Genomic DNA, 17,151 nt, shown 5'->3' with positions numbered 1-17,151 from the left:
GTGCTGTGGTCAGCACCCAAACATGTAGCTGTGCCTCATAGTTTAAACCTGATTCTGTTCAGTTGAAGAAAGAACATGGAATATCTTCCTTCTCAGTAAAAACCAAAGACATGGCTCCTGTCAGTGTGGCTCAGCTGTTGGGCATTGTCCTGGCTGGGTTGTCGGTTCTGTCCCTGGTTGGGGCGCATAAGGAAGGCAATTGAGGGCTCTTTCCCTCTCTCCCTCCTGTGTCCAAAATTTTTTAAAAAAGCAAAGCAATGACAAAAGATTCCAAGTGGGAAGAATTAAAAGGATATATCCCTAAATGTCCAGAAAATTGATCATGGCTTTCTCTCATGATTCTATAATACAGGTATTGTAAGAATTCTAAATTCATTGACACCTCAATACCCTGAGGGCAGACTCATAAGCACTGGGCAAAAATGTTGGATACAGGCATATGGAAAAGAACATGTTTTTCCTATACCCATAAATCATAAAAAAACTGAACGAAGGGCAGATGTCATACAAGATCTGTTAACAGTTTTGCTTGCATGTGAGAAGGCATGGACACCCTAAAAGGTGAGTTACAAGTCTATTAAGGCAGAAACCGGGACAGGATGAACTATTGCAACAATACCTTCTGTGAGCAGGTATTGCAACAATACCCCCCCCCCCCAGAGCAGGGTTCCATGTGGGGTCACAAAATGTGAACGCTGCCTGAGAGTGAGCCACTCCGCTTCACAGTCTGTGCAGCTTGAGTTCCTGCGTATGCATATTCTGTACGTTTCAGTTAAAGAAAACGCACTGTTTGCTGTATTGTAATAGTTCACCCATTTGTTGTCCCACCCCTCAACCACAGCAGCCTGTGAAGACCCTAAAGACAGACTCAGTTTTACTCTCTCCCTTTTTGGTTTCAAATGCAACGGTTTACACAACTGAGGGCCCTGCGGGGTCTGGGCGGGTGAGGGTCCTCCCGACGCACCAGAGAGACGCGCTGCCCCGTCCTAGAGAGGCCCGGCACCGGTGCGCAGGCGGCCCCATCCCGCCCAGCGCCCCCTGCCCTGCGGCCCCATCACCCAGCCCGGCGGGCTCCGCAGCGCTCCCCGAACCTTTCAGAGTCTGGTCCAGGCCGTCTTTGTAGCTCGAGGTCGCCTCGCCTTCCGCCCACTGGCGCGCCAGAGCCCATCGCTGGCCACGGGCCACCGCAGGGAGGGCGCAGTGGCCGGCGCTCCCTGTCCGCTCCAGCTCACCGAGCCCTCCAGGTGCGCCAGGGGNGCGGGGGGGGGGGGGGGGGGGGGGGGGGGGGGGGGGGGTGGTCTGGATCCACCGGGACACCGCCTCCCTTTGTGGCTCAGAGGACAGACGTTTCTGTCTGTCCGCAGAGTTTGGGGCGGCATCGGCTCCGTGCCTTGGACAGTGACTGGGCTGCAGGGGTCCCAGCCTGAGAGACCGGGTGCGGGGAGAGGTTTGAGCGGTGGGACGCGAGCGGCACCAGCTTTCTCGGAGGTCGGGACTGTGGGTTGTGTTCCTTCATGGTTAGTGCGGTACCCCCCAAATACTGCCGTGCCCAGTAAATGCCAGTTGAGTAACAAACGCACCAGTAAAACTCAGCAGAATCGGATCCGGCGGGGTTTGGATGTAGTTCAAGGAGTAGAGATTGAAACCCGGTGTTTGGTGGGGGGGTGCAGGGGAGCGTGTGGAATCTGGGCCGGGTTGTGCTGAAGGGAATAATGTGGGGCGGGGAGAGTAGCGGAGAAATGGTCGTAGCGCTTGCTGGTGTTAAGTGGTGATGACGGAGGGATGGTGCCGGGGACCCGCAGAGGCGCAGGGACAGCGAGCGCGGCTCTCAAGCGGCTCTGAGCAGCTCTGAGCGGCTCTGGCGCCGGCTGGGGCCGCGGGGTGACGGTGCCGGCGGGCGGCCTGGAGGCCTCCAGTGCAGGGTCTGTGTCTGCAACGGGAAAGGCAGGTTCCCGCGTGTTCCTGGGATGGAGACACATTGTAATTTCGAAGAATGAGATCACAGAAGGAAGAGGAAGAGGGACAAAAAGAACTTGAAGCTTGTCTACTGTTTCGGTGATCTATTGCTACATTTAAAAATTGAATGAAAAATCTCAGCTTTAGTGGGAAAACCTCCGCTGATGCTTGCTGTGGTTGTGTGGGCTGACTGTGCGGTCCTGCCAGCCTGGCCCGAGTGACTCTGGCCTGAGTGGCCCGGGTGGCAGCACCAGCCGAGCCTCCCTGGGCTTTGGCGCCTTGTGGTCATCGCCTCACCTGCCGGCTCAGGCCCCGCAGGGCAACGCAGCCCCCGGCTGCCCAGAGCCGCAGAATCCCTCCCTCTTATCGTCCTTCTAACGTGTTCTGCCCTTCAAAGCTAACCCCCTCCCTCTGGGCGCAGGTCACCGGTACCAAGGACAAGCTGCCCCTGCAGTGAGGACAGACATGCAAGTGTGGTCGGTGGCATCCTGCCACGCCTGGCGCTTTCGCGTTACAATCGATGCCTGAAGCGTCCATCACAGCTAAGTGAACCTGTTCCTAGCCTCCTTTGGTATGTCATGTGTATTATATACTACGTTCTTAAATAAAGTAAGCTAGAGAAAAGAAATGTTAACAAAAGCATAAGGAAGAGAAAATAAATTTATGGTATCTACTGAAAAAAATCTGCGTGTAAATTAAAATGCACCTTTCAAACCGTGTTGTTCAGGGGTTCGCTGCCCATGACACCTTCCTGGAAATCCTAGCACTGAAGCTCAACATGGACGAAGCTTTGTGGGGCCCGGATCCTGAAAACAGGGACAGTCCTGTAAAAGTCAAGGTGGAAGATTCCGCGTGGGAGCAGGTGTGCAGCAGACAGCAGCACGGCTCTCACACTCAGGAGATTTGCCGCCTGCGCTTCCGGTGCTTCAGCTACCAGGAGGTGACTGGACCCCAGGAGGCTCTGTCCCGGCTCCACGAGCTCTGCCGGCTGTGGCTGCGGCCCGAGACGCACAGCAAAGAGCAGATGCTGGAGCTGCTGGTGCTGGAGCAGTTCCTGCGCATCCTGCCCGCGGGGCTGCGCGCCCGGGTGCGGGAGCGGTGCCCGCAGAGCAGCGAGGAGGCCGTGGCAGTGCTGCAGGATGCAGAGCCCGCAGCCACAGGAGACACGGCCCAGCAGGTGGGAAGACAACACTTTCATTATTATGTTGAAGTTATTCACAACCTAGATAAGTATTGGGAGAGTAGGACGGAGGACCCCTCCCTCCTCCCCGACACTTCCCTGCCGCCAGCACCTGGGGGCATCTGTGTTTGTGTGGGTGCAGCGTTGAGATCGGTTGTGGATATTATGCCCCTTTACCTCTAACGCTTCAGTCTGTATTTCTGAAGAACAAGGACTTGTCTCGTTTAAACAGAAATGATACTCTCACCCTAAAGCAAGTGTTTGTTCAGGTTTTGCCACATTATCCCAGTCATGTTCTTTATGGCTGTTTCCCCTCAGTTCAGGGAACAGTGCAGCATCCCAGGTTGCGTTTAGTCCCCATGTCCCCTTAGTTCCCTTGAATGTGGGGATGTGGCTCGGCCTTTGCTATGACGTTGACAGCTGGGTTTGTCTTGTGCTTCTCATGATAAGTCCGGGTTGTGCGTTTTGGCCGGAATGCCGCAGCAGTGATGCATGTCCCCAGTGTGCTCCCTCAGGTGGCACAAGGGCTGTCTCCTTACCGGTGATGTCAAGGTGGCCTCTGTCAGACTCCTCGCTAGGGAAGTACTGCTGGCCCCTGCGTAATAAGTAGCCTGTGGGAGACGCTCTCCGAATGCGCCTCCCACATTCCTCATGAAGCTTCCACCCACTGGTTTAGGCATTCCTCGGGGGGTTTGTGTTTTGCTTAGTTTTTCTTTGCAGAAATGTCTTGTCTCTCTCACTTGCCACAGGCATGCATCCACCTGTGCTGAAGGAATGTCTCTGTCTTGTTCCCTGTCTTACCTGCTGCTCTAGCAGATTGAATAGGTCTCGTCTTGTGTCCCCTGGAGGCTATCCCTTGCTGCCGCTTGGTCCAGTTCCCACCAGGATGCCTTCTCATGGCGACTCTTTTGTTTCCAGGCCTCCGTCTGCACTCAGGCACAGGACACGCACCTCCTGGTGACAGACTGTCAAGGGGCTACTTTGGAGTGTCAGAGCCTCCACCCCCTGCCTGGGGCGACCACTGTGAAGTGGGAGCCTCCAGAGCTTCCCAACGAGAACGTCCGAGCCGTGAGCCTGAGTGCCAGGGGTGAGTTCGGGTCACCAGCGGGTGTGTGGTCCTTTTGGTAAAAACTTGTGTATCTGTATCCTTGAGTTTTGTTTTTGTCTAACTCTGTAATTAAGCAAGCTTTTTAAATCACTTGAAATTGTAAAACATTACAATCCTAAAACCTTGTCCAACAGCTTCAGTTAATCATTAGGACGGCCAACGCTTGGGCTTTAAATGACTTGCCCAGGATGGGCGGAGGCAGAGGAGCATCTACAATTGAAGTCACCTGATTTTCGGCAAGAATTCTCTCTTTACCACACGTCTCGTCTCTACACTCATGGCATTTAAATACTTACTCGGTGGCTTTCCACAAATGTGTCTTTCCCCGTGATAACATTTTCTTAAATATCCTCCCAGCCTGATCTGACCTTTCAGTCATTTTAAATGCAGCTTTAGGCTCACACAGTTTGTCTGCTTTTCTACTTGGAGCTTGCCCTACTGTGTGTGGGGCTCTCTCGCTTTCCGAATCCAGGCTCCACCCCTGGGGACCCTGTCCCAGCTCTCCCCTACTGGTCAGCTTTGGGCAGTGCTCTGTCGTGGGACAGGCCATGCCCCCAAATGCCAAGGGATTGAGGAGAATAGGCAGAAGCCCCCAGACAGTTCAAAAAGGAGACCGCAAAGCAGAGGATCACTGGTTCGATTCCTGGTCAGGGCACATGCCTGGGTTGTGTGTTCAGTCCCCAGTTGGGGTGCATAGGAAAGGCAACTGATCAATGTTTTTCTCCCTCCTTCTCTTCTCTCTAACATTAAATAAATAAAACCATTTTTAAAAAAGAGGAGATCTTACAACCGCGTAGTTTATTAACTTTCATGGTGAGGGTGTTACCACTCCCTGGAATTGGTTGAAAATTATTAACTCTCCTCCCTACAGAACCATGTACCAATCACCCCTTAGCTGAGGTTTCAATTATTCCCAGTCAATTGCAGTCCAAAAATATTGAAGGGGGGATTCCAGAAATAATTGATTTTTCTTTTCCAGTTACAGTTTACTTTCAACAATTCATGAGTTTTACAAAGCAAGCTGTTCTGAGTAGTGTGATAAAGTCCTGTGCCTTCCTGCTCCATCCCACACAGGACATGAGTCCTTTCTTTGTCTGGCGTGGCCACTGCTCCCTGCTCAGTCCCTGAGGAGTCAGCTCAGAGGTGACCGTCCTGGTGTCTCAGTGTGACCCTTATTGTACATAATCAGGGCCCCAAAGCGCAAGAGCAGTGATGCTGGCAATTCAGACATGCCAGAGAGAAGCGAATAGGTGAGTGTGTGCAGGAAAAACACAGTGCGCACAGGGTTCAGCACCATCTGTGGTTTCAGGCACCTATGGGGGGGTTTGGAATGTGCCCCCTGCAGTCGGTGGGGGCTGCTACTGTCCAGACACAATTATGCACGGGAGTTCAGAGGGCTCGAGATCTACCCCATCCTTGTTTACCAATCACTACATCAGCAATCTGTGAATATCAGTGTTCTGACAGTACGTGCAGAGCAGATGGTCCTGTGATGAATGGTAAGAGAACGTTAAAGGGAGGCGAAATGTGCAGGACTCAGACTGCAAGTGATGTTTGCCCATTGTGGCACAAATAGGACTTGCTATTTCCCTACTTCTTTGTCTGATGGTTCTATCACATTTCTTCCATTAGGGAAAACCACTACCACATGAAGCCTTAGACGTTTTGTTTTGGTGCAGAAATTTAGAGGAGGGAGGGAGCCCTACGGTCCTGGGGGCTGGGGAAGGTTTCCGGGGTGGGGGAGCCTGTGTGGAGACTGGAAGGGTGAGAGAGTTTGCAGTGGCACAGAGACAGGCGGGGGTGGGGCGGCCAGTGCGGGGAGCTGTCCCATCTACCTGTGAAGTGAGGAGCACATCTGCTTGCCCTGATTTCGATTCCTTTAGATGGCAGGGTGGGGGGCGGGGGGTGAAGAATGGAGGTGAGTCGATAGAGTGGTGAAAGCTGACAGTAGCTGCAGCCATAAGATTCTTTAACCTCAACGGAGGCTTGAAGAACTGCCTGCGGCATCTCGGAGAGCTGGACCCCAGCACAGCCTGCTGGGCCCTCTAAGCACCACCAGAGACCTGCTGCTGGGGTATGTGGATGGGATGGGGGTGCTCTCTTGTCCTTCTTTTCAAGGGCTGCTTCTGTCCTCTTAGCCCCGCCCTAATATTGTGGCAACTGCCTGCTAGTTACAACCCAGCACCTTCCCTGGGTTTCCTGAGCCAGGTGAACTAGAGATCCTTTTCCAGCCTGTCTGCTTTCACCCCTTGTGCTGGTATTTTCCAGCTCAGGGCTATTATCGCTTCTCTCCACGTCTGTGTGTTTGGCTTTATTTTTGCAGAACAGGTTCAGGTTCACAGCACAGTTGAAAGGAAGGTACAGAGGTTTCCCATAGACCCCCTAACCCCACACATGCACAGCTTTCCCCGTTAGCCACTCCGTTTTTTTATATCTTTACTTCCTCTCTTTTCTGCCTTCTGGTTTCCTCTTTGCCTCGTCTCTCCATTTTCCACTTCTTCCGTTTCTGTGTCTGACAGAATGAAACAGTAGTGCTGCTACGTGCAGCAAATGTAAGAAGATCTGTGGGACTGGGTCCCCCCAAGGGCATTTGTCATACTCACTCTCGCCTCCCCCTTCACAGGGCCTGCTCCCCAGGCACCAGCTCCTCTCCAGGAAAAAGCCCCCAGAGACAAGGCACCAGTACCCGAATTCAAGTCAGCCACACCCCAGGTGAGCCGGGGGGGCCCTCGTGGGAACCTGCATAGCAGTCCCTCTAGGCCTGGGCCCAACCCCCACCCCCTCTTGACCCCAACTTGTCACCCCTGGGCCCTCCCCTCATCCCAGAATGTCAGGCCACAGCCTCCTCCGAGGAGCGGGTTGTGATTGCACGCTAGTGCCCCACTCAGCACCACGTGTAGGAAGCACATCCAGGTGTCAGGCGTGGGAGTGAAGGGGGCGTCAGAAAGTGCCGCCAGGCATCGGCGCCTAGTGGCTGGTGTTTTAGCCTCTGCGGGTCTCTGGTCGCTGTCCAAGCCTGAGAACTGAACTGCTCCTCACGGTGCTCCACAGTCCGGTGTTGCACTCACCCAGTTGATACGTGGTGACGGAACTGGGACTTCTGTGTATGCAAGACACAGCCTCATGTCTTGGGTCTTTTGTTTTTGCTTTTTCTTTAAATTCTCTCAGTGGTTCAGTGAATTTCCTAGCCACGTAGTTAAAAAATAATCTCCCATTGAAGCCCTCTGCTGGTCCATCAGTTTTCTCAGGAGGTGGTCTGCGGGGGGTCTCCTCCTCGCTCAGTCCTTTTCTGTGTTTGTAACTGGTTCTTCATCCTGTCTGACCTGGTGCCCCCAGTTTTTAACAAATACTTTACCCTCTTATAAAGAAATGGCAGAAACTAAAACTTACTTGGGGGTCTTTGTAACCAGGGTAGTTGTCTTCAGTGTAACATCCTAGAGAAACAAAGAAGAAGTCATTTATTTAAGCAGTACCATGTGCTTCAAAATGATGATGGACAAGATTACACCAGAACAGAGTAACTAAATGTTTGCTCTGGTCTATAATCAATGTTTGAATTAGGGAGAAATAAGTTAATAGGAAAGTGAACCCTGGCTGGTGCAGCTCAGTGGATTGAGTGCGGGCCTGCGAACCAAAGGGTCGTGGTTCAATTCCCAGTCAGGGCACATGCGTAGGTTGCAGGCCAGGTCCCAGCAGGGGACTCACGAGAGGCAGCCATACATTGATATTTCTCTCCCTCTCTCCTTCCCTTCCCCTCTGAAGATAAATACATAAAATCTTTAAAAAGAAAAAAAAATGAAACAACAGAGTTGGGTGGACAGATTTGGGTGGACAATAGAATAGAAACAAATGTTGGGTCAAACCGTGAAAGACCAGACAGAAACAGAGAAGCAGTCTCACTAGAGGCTGGGCGGAGGTGGTGTGGGCTGGGCTGCCCAGACCAGTGGGCCCTGACCTTGGGAGCCTGTGGGTGGGATCTGGCGTGGGCATAGACTCGGCAGACATCACGAAGTTAGGTTGAGGTCGTGTTGGATTGGAGTGAGCCCCAAATCCAGTGCTTGGTGTCTTCTGAGACAGCCGTGTAACAGCAGCGGCCAGGGTGGGAGTGAAGTGCCTATGAGCCAAGGAAACCTGCGGGAGAGCGAGGCCCCGTGGAGGGGTTGGTGCTGCAGGTGTACAGCGTGGAGTGTGACACCCTTCACAACTGAATCGCTCACACTCAGCACGGTGAAAGCTGAGAGGCTGTTCTTGTCTTTGTAGACATGGGTGAAGACCAAGGACAAAGCAGCCCAGGCCCTTGTCCCCGAGGAGTGGCCACATCTGCATCTGGCTCAGAGGAACCTCTGTGGGGACTCAGCTCCGGAGGTGACAGACCTCAGTCTGAGGAGTAAGGGCAGGCTTCTGGCTGGTCCCCCTCTGTGCTCACTTTTGCCTGTCACTTACCCAAACCTGGGCCTGGTGAGCCCACATTTCCTGAGACCCTGACCCTCCCCGGGGACCTCTGTCATCAGCCTTCTCTCACCCCCATCCTCCTGCGCCATTGGGTCTTATCTTCCTCTGCTGTCGCTGATCACTGGCTCAGTCTGGTTCCTGTCTTCTCCGGTCCTCCCTCCGCCTCCCCTGATTCCCTCCACAACCCCTGTGCCTCCCCTTCTCTTCCTAATCAAGGGTCCCAGGTGCTTTCTCATTTTCAGACGCCCCTTCCTGGGGGGAAGATCCCTGAACTCCTGCTCACTCTTCTTTGCCTCAGGAAGCTCTCATCACTGAGAGCACTGTGGTCCCTGTGTCATTTTCTCCAGCTTTGCTTTGCCTGTGAGACCCTCTCCCTGGCTAAGTGACCTTTCTTAGCATCTTCCTGTATAGGACACATTTTGTGGGTTTTCAGTCCATACTTCTGGGACACCTGTCAACTTCCGGTTTGTTTTAATTTGAGACACTCTGTTCCTTCCCTGAAGGCTGTTTTTTCTAAATTCAAACAACACATGCCATTTAATTTATGACTGTATTGTTTTAGCTGTAGAAGCTGTAACTAAAGATGAATTGTTTAATGCTAAGCAAGAAGCATCTGAAGAGATGGACCACGGTGCCGAGGCCTCAGGAACACTCAAAAGGTGAGTGTCCGTGGCTCTGTATACCAAACCCTACAAATAGAAGAAGAAATTTGAAGGGAACCAGAGAAACCAGTTGTCAAAATCTTGCTTTCCTGAATAATACAGGAAACAATGTTGGCAGGAAGGTCACAGAGTCTGCTGCTGTCACAGGGCTGAGCATTAGGGACCTGAAACTTCCTCTGGACATCACAGGCTCAGGTGAGCTAGGCAGAGGGCGGGATCGAGAATTTGGTTTGGAGAATCGAGTGATAAGCTGATAAGGAGCCGGGCCCAGGAGGTGGTCTTCCTTCCTTCCTCTCACAACAAGCATTCTGTCAGCCCTGGGTAGTTGTAGGTGGACCCCTGCCCCCAGTAAGGGGTACAGCAGGCGGGAAACAGCTGCCACGCCCTGGGCTCTGGGAGAACATGCGGGCGAAGCGCCCAGCTGAAAGTGGGAGGGTTGGAGAAGGTGTCCCAGCAGAGGTGACATTTAAAACGTGACTTGATGAGCAAACAGAAACGTGTTAGATGAAGAGGTGTTGAAAGGGAAGGAGGCAGAAATAGAGATGCAAATGCACAGAGAGGGGAGGAAAGAGCTCCGAGGACAGTGTCTGTGGAAGGGACCGTTTCAAAGAGCCAGTTTCGGCTAGAAAAGTTCTGGTCTCTGGTGTAGAATAAGGGGATGTGTCTGAAGATACGAGGAACTGGGCACAAGACTGGAAAAGACTGGTGAAGATTTGAAATACGTGCTGTGGGGAACTGGGAAGGAAGGACGAGAGGAAGTGGGAAGGCTTTGGGGGCAGTACGGCATATCTGACTGAATTTGGAGACCGTCATTTTTAGTGGGTGTCTGCCTGGCTGTGCGAGGGCCTGGCTGTGCGAGGGCCTGATAGAGCCTGGGGCAACAAGGAGCATGTCCTGTCTGCCCCTGTCTGTCCTGTCTGCACCAGCCACTGCAGAAGAAGATTGCCCAGCTCCTCCCAGATTCAACAGTTGAGGAGTGAGTGGGGTGGGGAGGTCTGGCCAAAGTCGTCCTCACAGAGATGTGAGTAAGAAGTAGGTGAGCCTCACTGAAGAGGACCATGGTGCCCATGTGGCTGTGCACTGGTGAAGGACACCGAGTCTCAGAGCGTGCATTCTTTTTCCTTCCCCAGAGATTGTGTGCCCCAGGTCACGTGTGGCACTCCTGTCACTGATGCGAGGCCAGCTGCACATTTGAACACTGTGAAGCATCGTTACCCGGGCGACCTGTGGGCCCGCACACACATCTCATCCCTGGAATACGCTGCAGGCGACATCACCCGGAAAGGGAGGAAAAAAGACAAAGCTCGAGTGAGTGAACTGCTCCAAGGCCTTGCATTTTCTGGTGACTCAGATGTGGAAGAAAACAATGAGCCAGAGGCCCAGCCGGCTCCCAAAAAGCTGAAGTCTTCAAGTGTGCCAGAGAGGACTTGGGCCCAAAGAGACATTAAACCCAGCTTTCCGAGCTGGTCAGTGCTGGATTCTGGCCTGTTGAATCTCAAGAGTGAAAAGCTGAGCCCAGTAGAGCTCTTTGAATTATTTTTTGATGATGAAACTTTCAACCTGATTGTCAGTGAGACCAATAAGTATGCCTCCCAGAAAGATGTCAGCTTGGAAGCCACAGTTCAGGAAATGAGGAGTGTGTTTGGGGTCCTCCTTTGGAGTGGAATTGTGAGACGACCCAGAAGGGGAATGTACTGGGAGATCTCGGATGCTGGTCAGAGCCAGGTCCAAGAGTCCATCACAAGAGACAGATTTGAACTGATTTTCTCACACCTACATTTTGCAGATAATAGTCGCCTAGATCCAAAGGACAAGTTTACAAAATTGAGGCCTCTCATAAAGCAAATGAATAAAAACTTCCTCCTGTACGCACCACTGCAAGAATACTATTGTTTTGACAAGACAATGTGTGAATGCTTTGACAGTGGCCCGTCCCTGCACGGGAGGCCGGTGAGGATTGGCTATAAAATGTGGTGCGGCACAACCACGCAGGGCTATCTGGTTTGGTTTGAGCCCCATCAGGAAGAGTCCGTGATGACAGCAGATAAGAATCTTGATCTTGGTTTGGGGGGAAACCTAGTGATGCGTTTCGCTGATGCTCTTTTAGAGAGAGGTCAGCACCCGTACCACCTGTGTTTCAATGGCTTCTGCACAAGTGTCAAGTTAGTGTCAGCCTTGAAGAAGAAGGGTGTGAGGGCAACGGGAACAGTCCGTGAGAACGGGATGGAAAAATGTCCCCTTATGAATGCAGCGCATATGAAGACAATGAAGAAGGGTTATTTCGATTTCCGAGTGGAAGAAAACGAGGAGGTAATCTTGTGCCGTTGGCATGGCGACGGCGTTTCCACCCTGTGCTCCAGTGCTGTTGGCATCGAGCCCGTCGGCGAGGTCAGCTGCTTCGTGGATGACGAGATCTCTCAGATAAGCCGCCCATCCATAGTGAGACTGTACGATGAATGCAGGGAAGGTGTAGCTAACATGGATCAAATCATTTCGAAATACAGGGTGAGAATAAAAAGCAAGAAATGGTACTCGGCTTTGGTGAGCTTCATGGTTGATGTAGCCATGAACAACGCCTGGCAGCTACACCGAGCCTGTAACCCAGGCGCCTCTCTGGACCCCTCGGACTTTTGGAGACGAGTTGCGCGTGCCTACCTGGAGCCCAGCGCTAGTCTGTCGGATCAAGGCAGATGAAAGAAACACTGGCTGGACAGCAATAAGACAGAAGAATCGCAAGCACACATCAGTTTGTACTTTCCTAAAGCAAATCTGATGTAGGTAGTGAAATTATGTAACTAATATTTTAAAACTCAGAAATTCGTACAGATTTCCAAAGACTTATAACAAGTAATGTATCTTTTAAAGTGTTGAACTCCAGTGGTACCTTTTTCTGTGTCTAATTTTGGTGTCAGATGTGTGGGAACATATTTACTTGTTGAATTATTTTGCGCGTTGAAGGAATGGAGTACTGCCCTTGTGCAGTAATTTTCTCTGGAGAATGTCATTTTTTCCATGCAGGTAATGCCATAGGAACCATGGAATGGCACTGAATCCATAGCTGAAAATTGAGACGGAACCCATGAGAGAAGGATGGTCTAAACCAAGCAGGGCTGGTGAGCAGCTGAAGACTCGGTGCAGGTGTGTGGCCAGTTCCCACTGTGTGTAGGCCTGAGCTGGTGAAGGAGAAATGGGAGATGTGTCCTATTAGGGTCAGGGTCAGGGTTAGATGTGTCCCGCTGTGATGGTGGAAGTCAGCCGCAGAAGCCAAGACTGAAAAAAACTGAGGAAATAGGGAGCAACTCAGAGTAACAATAGATTCGTCGTGAGAAGAAAGGAGCGGATAGCAGTCGTCTTGACAGGCAGCCCGTGTTGAAATCAACCAAGGTGATAAGTGAGTCCAGGATGAAAGCTGTCAGGATGGAGAACCCGAGGAGCAGCACTTGAGGACAGCGCCTGGTGTGACCTGTGACTCCTCGGTTTTCAAGTCTAGGGTTGGTGAGTCAGTCCAGAGCGTGAAGACGGAACACGCCTCGAGTCCGTGGGTCACAGCCACATGTCCATGTGTTCCTTTCACATCCTAACAGCCCCCATCCCATTGCACGGTGCAGGGTAGACAGCATTCCCAAAGTTCCTTGCGATCCGAACCGAGAGAGTGACTGCTTTTGTTTGTCCTGCTCACCATTGTACAGAACACCACCAGTGCCTCTGTCCACCCACTTCGGTGGTGCCTGCAGGTTAGCTCTCTCTGTTAAGGTCATACCCTTCACTAACCAGTCAGCGTCTAAAGAGTCTCTTTTGTAACCAAAGCAGGACCTGAAATTACTCTATTTGCTGTACCATTCTGGATCCTGAGGACGTACTGCAGCTGGGTGGGGAAAGGTAGCTGTCCTGTAAAGTGTACGTCAGCGCAGTGGAGTATGACAGCAACCTGGGTGGGAAAACAGTACAGAGTGATTAGGGCTGGACTCCCAGGGGCACCAAGCTGAAGTTCAGTATGCGTGGCAGGCAGCACCTGGTGGAGAACACCTCAGCTGCCAGCCTGTCTGTGTCCCAAGGGGCTCAGAGAACCCAGAGAGGAACTGGGCGTGGGCTGGCGGAACTGTGGGGCTCAGAACACGGACCAGGCCTGTTCCCTTCACCCTGGAGCTCACGGCAGGAGGGAGGGCAGAAGCTCGGACACAGTTGCTCTTTCCTAACGCAGACATTTGCAATTTGAGACGTCTTTGGTAAAGATTTGGCTGAATTTGTTGGGCCAGAGCAGCGGACACGGCCCACCGGACCATGGGCCCCAGGCACTCCCAGCAGCTCTCACCTCCAAGCCTGGGCAGGACCAGGTCCAGGGCATCTGTGGCCATGACCTGTGCTAGGAGGCGTGTGCGGGTCTGCACTACCTTCTCCCCTGCCTCCTCCTGGCACAGTAATTCCTCACCTAACACTGTCATACTCAGTCATCCTTTCACGTGACAACAACCAGCTTACTCTGTGTTTGCAGGTGTTAGGCCCCAGGAACACAAAAATGACTTCGCTAAGGACAGCTGTTTTCAGGACACTCGTCCAGCAGGGCAGAGAACCAGTGCACAAGCACGTTTTTAGTTTTCAGTATGAAGTTTGTGGAGCACTGTCAGAGCACCCGTTCTGGAAGCTCTCTTGTTTATTTTGTAAGGAGGATAGGAAGCGTCATTCGGCCTAAGGGGGGTGACAAAGGCTGTCCAGAGGAGGGGATGTTTATCCGGACTGCTGTTTGCCCTGCAGAGTCAGGGAGGCCCAGGGCCCTGAACTTGGGGAGGGAATCCACGTTGCTCCTCCCGGGTAACATCCTTGGGCCCTGAGTGCACTGATGGGCAGCTGGCTGAGTGACCTAGTGACAGGTGGACGGCGACCTCCCACCACCAGGAATTGGTGGAAACAGCTGCGGCGCAGGGAGGCCAGAGAGTCGGGGGAGAACGTGGCCCTGGATGCCCAGGTGGCCGAGGACACTGCAGGGATCCGGGCTGTGAAGGCGGAGGACGAGGAGGCCCCGGGCCTCAAGCATTTGCGCCAGCACTTCCACGACTTCCGCTACCCTGAAGCCGGGGTCCCCGCCGCTGCGCCGCTTCGAGAGCTCTGCCGGCTGTGGCTGCAGCCTGACTCACAGGAAAGAGCAGATGCTGGAGCTGCTGGTGCTGGAGCAGTTCCTGCGCATCCTGCCCGCGGGGCTGCGCGCCCCGGTGCGGGAGCGGCGCCCGAAGAGGAGCGCAGAGGCTGGAAGCTCTGACCTCGCTGGGTAAGACGGACGGGCACTGGTGGCTCAGGAGGTTTCCTGGCTCCCTTGGTGTCTTAGAACCAACCAGGCTGTTAGAAACCACTGGGACCCATTGTGTTTGAGTTCAGAATCATGGTGTCTAACCCTTGTCACCCACCAGCCCTTAATCATCTTCTGTCCTAGTTGGGTGAAGTGGGGTGAAGAGGAGGCACAGGTCTGGCTTGGAGCCGCCACTCAGTCCAAGCTGATTCCTTTCCAGTGGCTTAGCCCAGAGAAGGGAGACCTGAGGGGTCTCTTCAGGAAACAGGCCATGGGCACCAGAGCAGACAGGTGGAAGCCACTTAGCCACGACCAGGAGCCTGACTCGGAAATGAGGGCGCAGGGGCTCACAGGAGGCTGGGCCTGTCTGAGTTCCCATGGGGCTCCAACCCGCACTCCCCAGTGCAGAGGACGGTGGTGTGTGGGGAGGCCAACTCTACCTGGGATGAGCAGACGGGACTGTGCTTTCCTGAGCTCCTCACTCTGATCTGTACCGAATGCTCTGAAGTCCCTTCACTTGCCTTGCATATGATCCTGCCCAGCCGTTTCTTCTCCTGTCTGGAGTGCCAGGCCCTGCCTGACCATCCCCAGAACTTAGGGCCCAGCACAGGCCTCACCCTTCCTCCACTCCCAGTTTGTACCCTTCTCCAATGGACCCGTTCCTGTGCTCAGGTCTCCTCCCCCCAGCACTCCTGTTCTCCCTCTGCGCCTCCACCCCGATTCTTGTACCTAAACCCTCGTCCACATCAGAGCCAGACCGCTGGCGTTCTTGCCTCCCTGGGACTAGCAGGGAGCTTTCCTCTGTGGCAGGGCATGACTGACAGTTGCTGGCCCTTTGTTATTGCAGGTGGTGACATACAGACAAAGACCAGAGACTTGCCTGTAGCCGAGGAGCAGGTGGAACGGGGGCCAGGGAAGATGCGGTGCCACCTGGGTGAAGCCATTGCCCAGACACCCCCACACGCAGAGGCCGGTGAACAGGAGGACAAGTCACTGAGAAAGCATCAAAACACCAGTGGGAGGAGGCGGCACGTTTGCCATGAGTGTGGAAAGAGCTTTGCCCAGAGTTCAGGCCTGACTAAGCACAGGAGAATCCACACTGGGGAGAAACCATATGCGTGTGAAGACTGTGGCAAGTCCTTCGTTGGCAGCTCGGCCCTCGTCATTCACCAGAGAGTCCACACTGGGGAGAAACCCTATGCATGTGAAGAATGTGGCAAGGTGTTCAGTCACAGCTCAAACCTTATCAAGCACCAGAGAACACACACTGGGGAGAAGCCCTATGAGTGTCAGGACTGCGGGAAGACCTTCAGCCAGAGCTGCAGCCTCCTTGAGCATCACAGAATCCACACGGGGGAGAAGCCATACCAGTGCGGCATATGTGGCAAAGCCTTTAGGCGGAATTCCCATCTCCTGAGACATCAGAGGGTCCATGGCGATGGAAATGTCCAGGCTCCTGAGCAGAGAGAGATTTGGGAGAGTCATAGGAAGATGGTGAACCAGGAGGGGGATGTCCAGGCTCCTGTGTCTTATAAATGTTGTGAGTGCGAGAGAAGTTTCACTAGGAACAGAAGCCTTATTGAGCACCAGAAAATCCACACTGGTGAGAAACCCCACGAGTGTGATGCATGTGGAAAAGGCTTCACCCGAACTTCATACCTTGTTCAACATCAGAGAAGTCACATTGCAAAAAAACTTGTGTCCCGGTGACCAGTGTCTTGGGTGCTCAAGTCTGCTCCTTCCTTGTTGAATGAAACCTCCCTGGAGCCCCTTCTGACCACAGAAACTGTGGGCCGGGGCATTGTTTACCACACACCCTCAGGCAGGTGTCAGACCTACTTTCTAGAGGGTGACAGGTTTTTGTTTTTTGTTTTTCAAAAACCTCATTTTAAAGGAGGCTCTGGAGTGTTGTTTGGGAGACGTGGGACCTGACACACATTCATTCCCACCCATTGGACTCTGGGGCTTCCAGACTGGCTCATCCCCTCGGCCACCACCTTCCCTGGGTCAGTGGTTCTGATCCAGGGGCAGCTGCTCTGACTACTTATTCTGCCCACGTTGACTCCTTCAGCACTGGGTTGGGTCAGTGACGTCCTGTCCCCCCAGGGTGCCTTGCCTGTAGGTGCTACATGTGAAATGACCTTCACTTCTTGGGAGTGTGATGTCTAGAATTCTGAGGAATTGCTAACTATGGCCATCTGTGTTTGTGTTGACTTGTCTGAGGTTCTAGATTTCTTGTCCATGTAATCCATTTTTCGTTAAGCCCTTGGTGTTCGAAGAATGAGGGTCAGGACTGCATACTGTGATATAAAGAAACCAAATTTGTTTTTAAATGAGTAGGCTTTCCAGGGTGAATTCTATAAGCATCTTGTTTTATTCTTAGGTAATTGTAAGCATATGCCAACCATGGAATTTCATTCTTTTAAAAATGTTTTCATGACATTCATTTGCTACTCTTTGGGGACATAATATTATAATTCAGGTGGTATAAAAATCAGTCATGAAGTGAGAA

General features: G+C 52.8%; 2 protein-coding genes across 2 annotated transcripts; both read left to right on the top strand.

Annotated features, from left to right (window-relative positions):
* Positions 1-2,375: 2,375 nt before the first annotated feature.
* Positions 2,376-12,616, top strand: PGBD1 (piggyBac transposable element derived 1). Its single transcript, XM_037033096.1, has 7 exons — positions 2,376-2,527; positions 2,685-3,133; positions 4,055-4,223; positions 6,868-6,956; positions 8,505-8,631; positions 9,259-9,355; positions 10,489-12,616. Exons 2-7 carry the CDS (start codon positions 2,735-2,737, stop codon positions 12,050-12,052), a joined length of 2,445 nt encoding a protein of 814 aa, XP_036888991.1. The 5' UTR covers positions 2,376-2,527; positions 2,685-2,734; the 3' UTR covers positions 12,053-12,616.
* Positions 12,617-14,195: 1,579 nt separating this feature from the next.
* Positions 14,196-16,509, top strand: LOC118977926 (zinc finger protein with KRAB and SCAN domains 4-like). Its single transcript, XM_037033104.1, has 3 exons — positions 14,196-14,470; positions 14,530-14,621; positions 15,487-16,509. Exons 1-3 carry the CDS (start codon positions 14,196-14,198, stop codon positions 16,347-16,349), a joined length of 1,230 nt encoding a protein of 409 aa, XP_036888999.1. The 3' UTR covers positions 16,350-16,509.
* Positions 16,510-17,151: the final 642 nt, after the last annotated feature.

This window comes from Sturnira hondurensis, unplaced genomic scaffold (assembly GCF_014824575.4).
Source record: "Sturnira hondurensis isolate 20B ecotype Veracruz unplaced genomic scaffold, ASM1482457v3 Scaffold0021593, whole genome shotgun sequence".
NCBI lineage: Eukaryota > Metazoa > Chordata > Mammalia > Chiroptera > Phyllostomidae > Sturnira > Sturnira hondurensis.
This window is presented reverse-complemented; position numbering and strand designations above follow the sequence as displayed.

Excerpts from the sequence above, each read along its gene's own strand:
- LOC118977926 (XM_037033104.1), top strand. The coding sequence starts at position 14,196 with ATGGGCAGCTGGCTGAGTGACCTAGTGACAGGTGGACGGCGACCTCCC. Across the intron at positions 14,471-14,529 it reads CTTCGAGAGCTCTGCCGGCT|TTCCTGCGCATCCTGCCCGC; the intron begins GTGGCTGCAGCC and ends GTGCTGGAGCAG. Across the intron at positions 14,622-15,486 it reads GGAAGCTCTGACCTCGCTGG|GTGGTGACATACAGACAAAG; the intron begins GTAAGACGGACG and ends TTGTTATTGCAG.
- PGBD1 (XM_037033096.1), top strand. The coding sequence starts at position 2,735 with ATGGACGAAGCTTTGTGGGGCCCGGATCCTGAAAACAGGGACAGTCCT. Across the intron at positions 3,134-4,054 it reads CAGGAGACACGGCCCAGCAG|GCCTCCGTCTGCACTCAGGC; the intron begins GTGGGAAGACAA and ends TTTTGTTTCCAG. Across the intron at positions 8,632-9,258 it reads GACAGACCTCAGTCTGAGGA|CTGTAGAAGCTGTAACTAAA; the intron begins GTAAGGGCAGGC and ends GTATTGTTTTAG.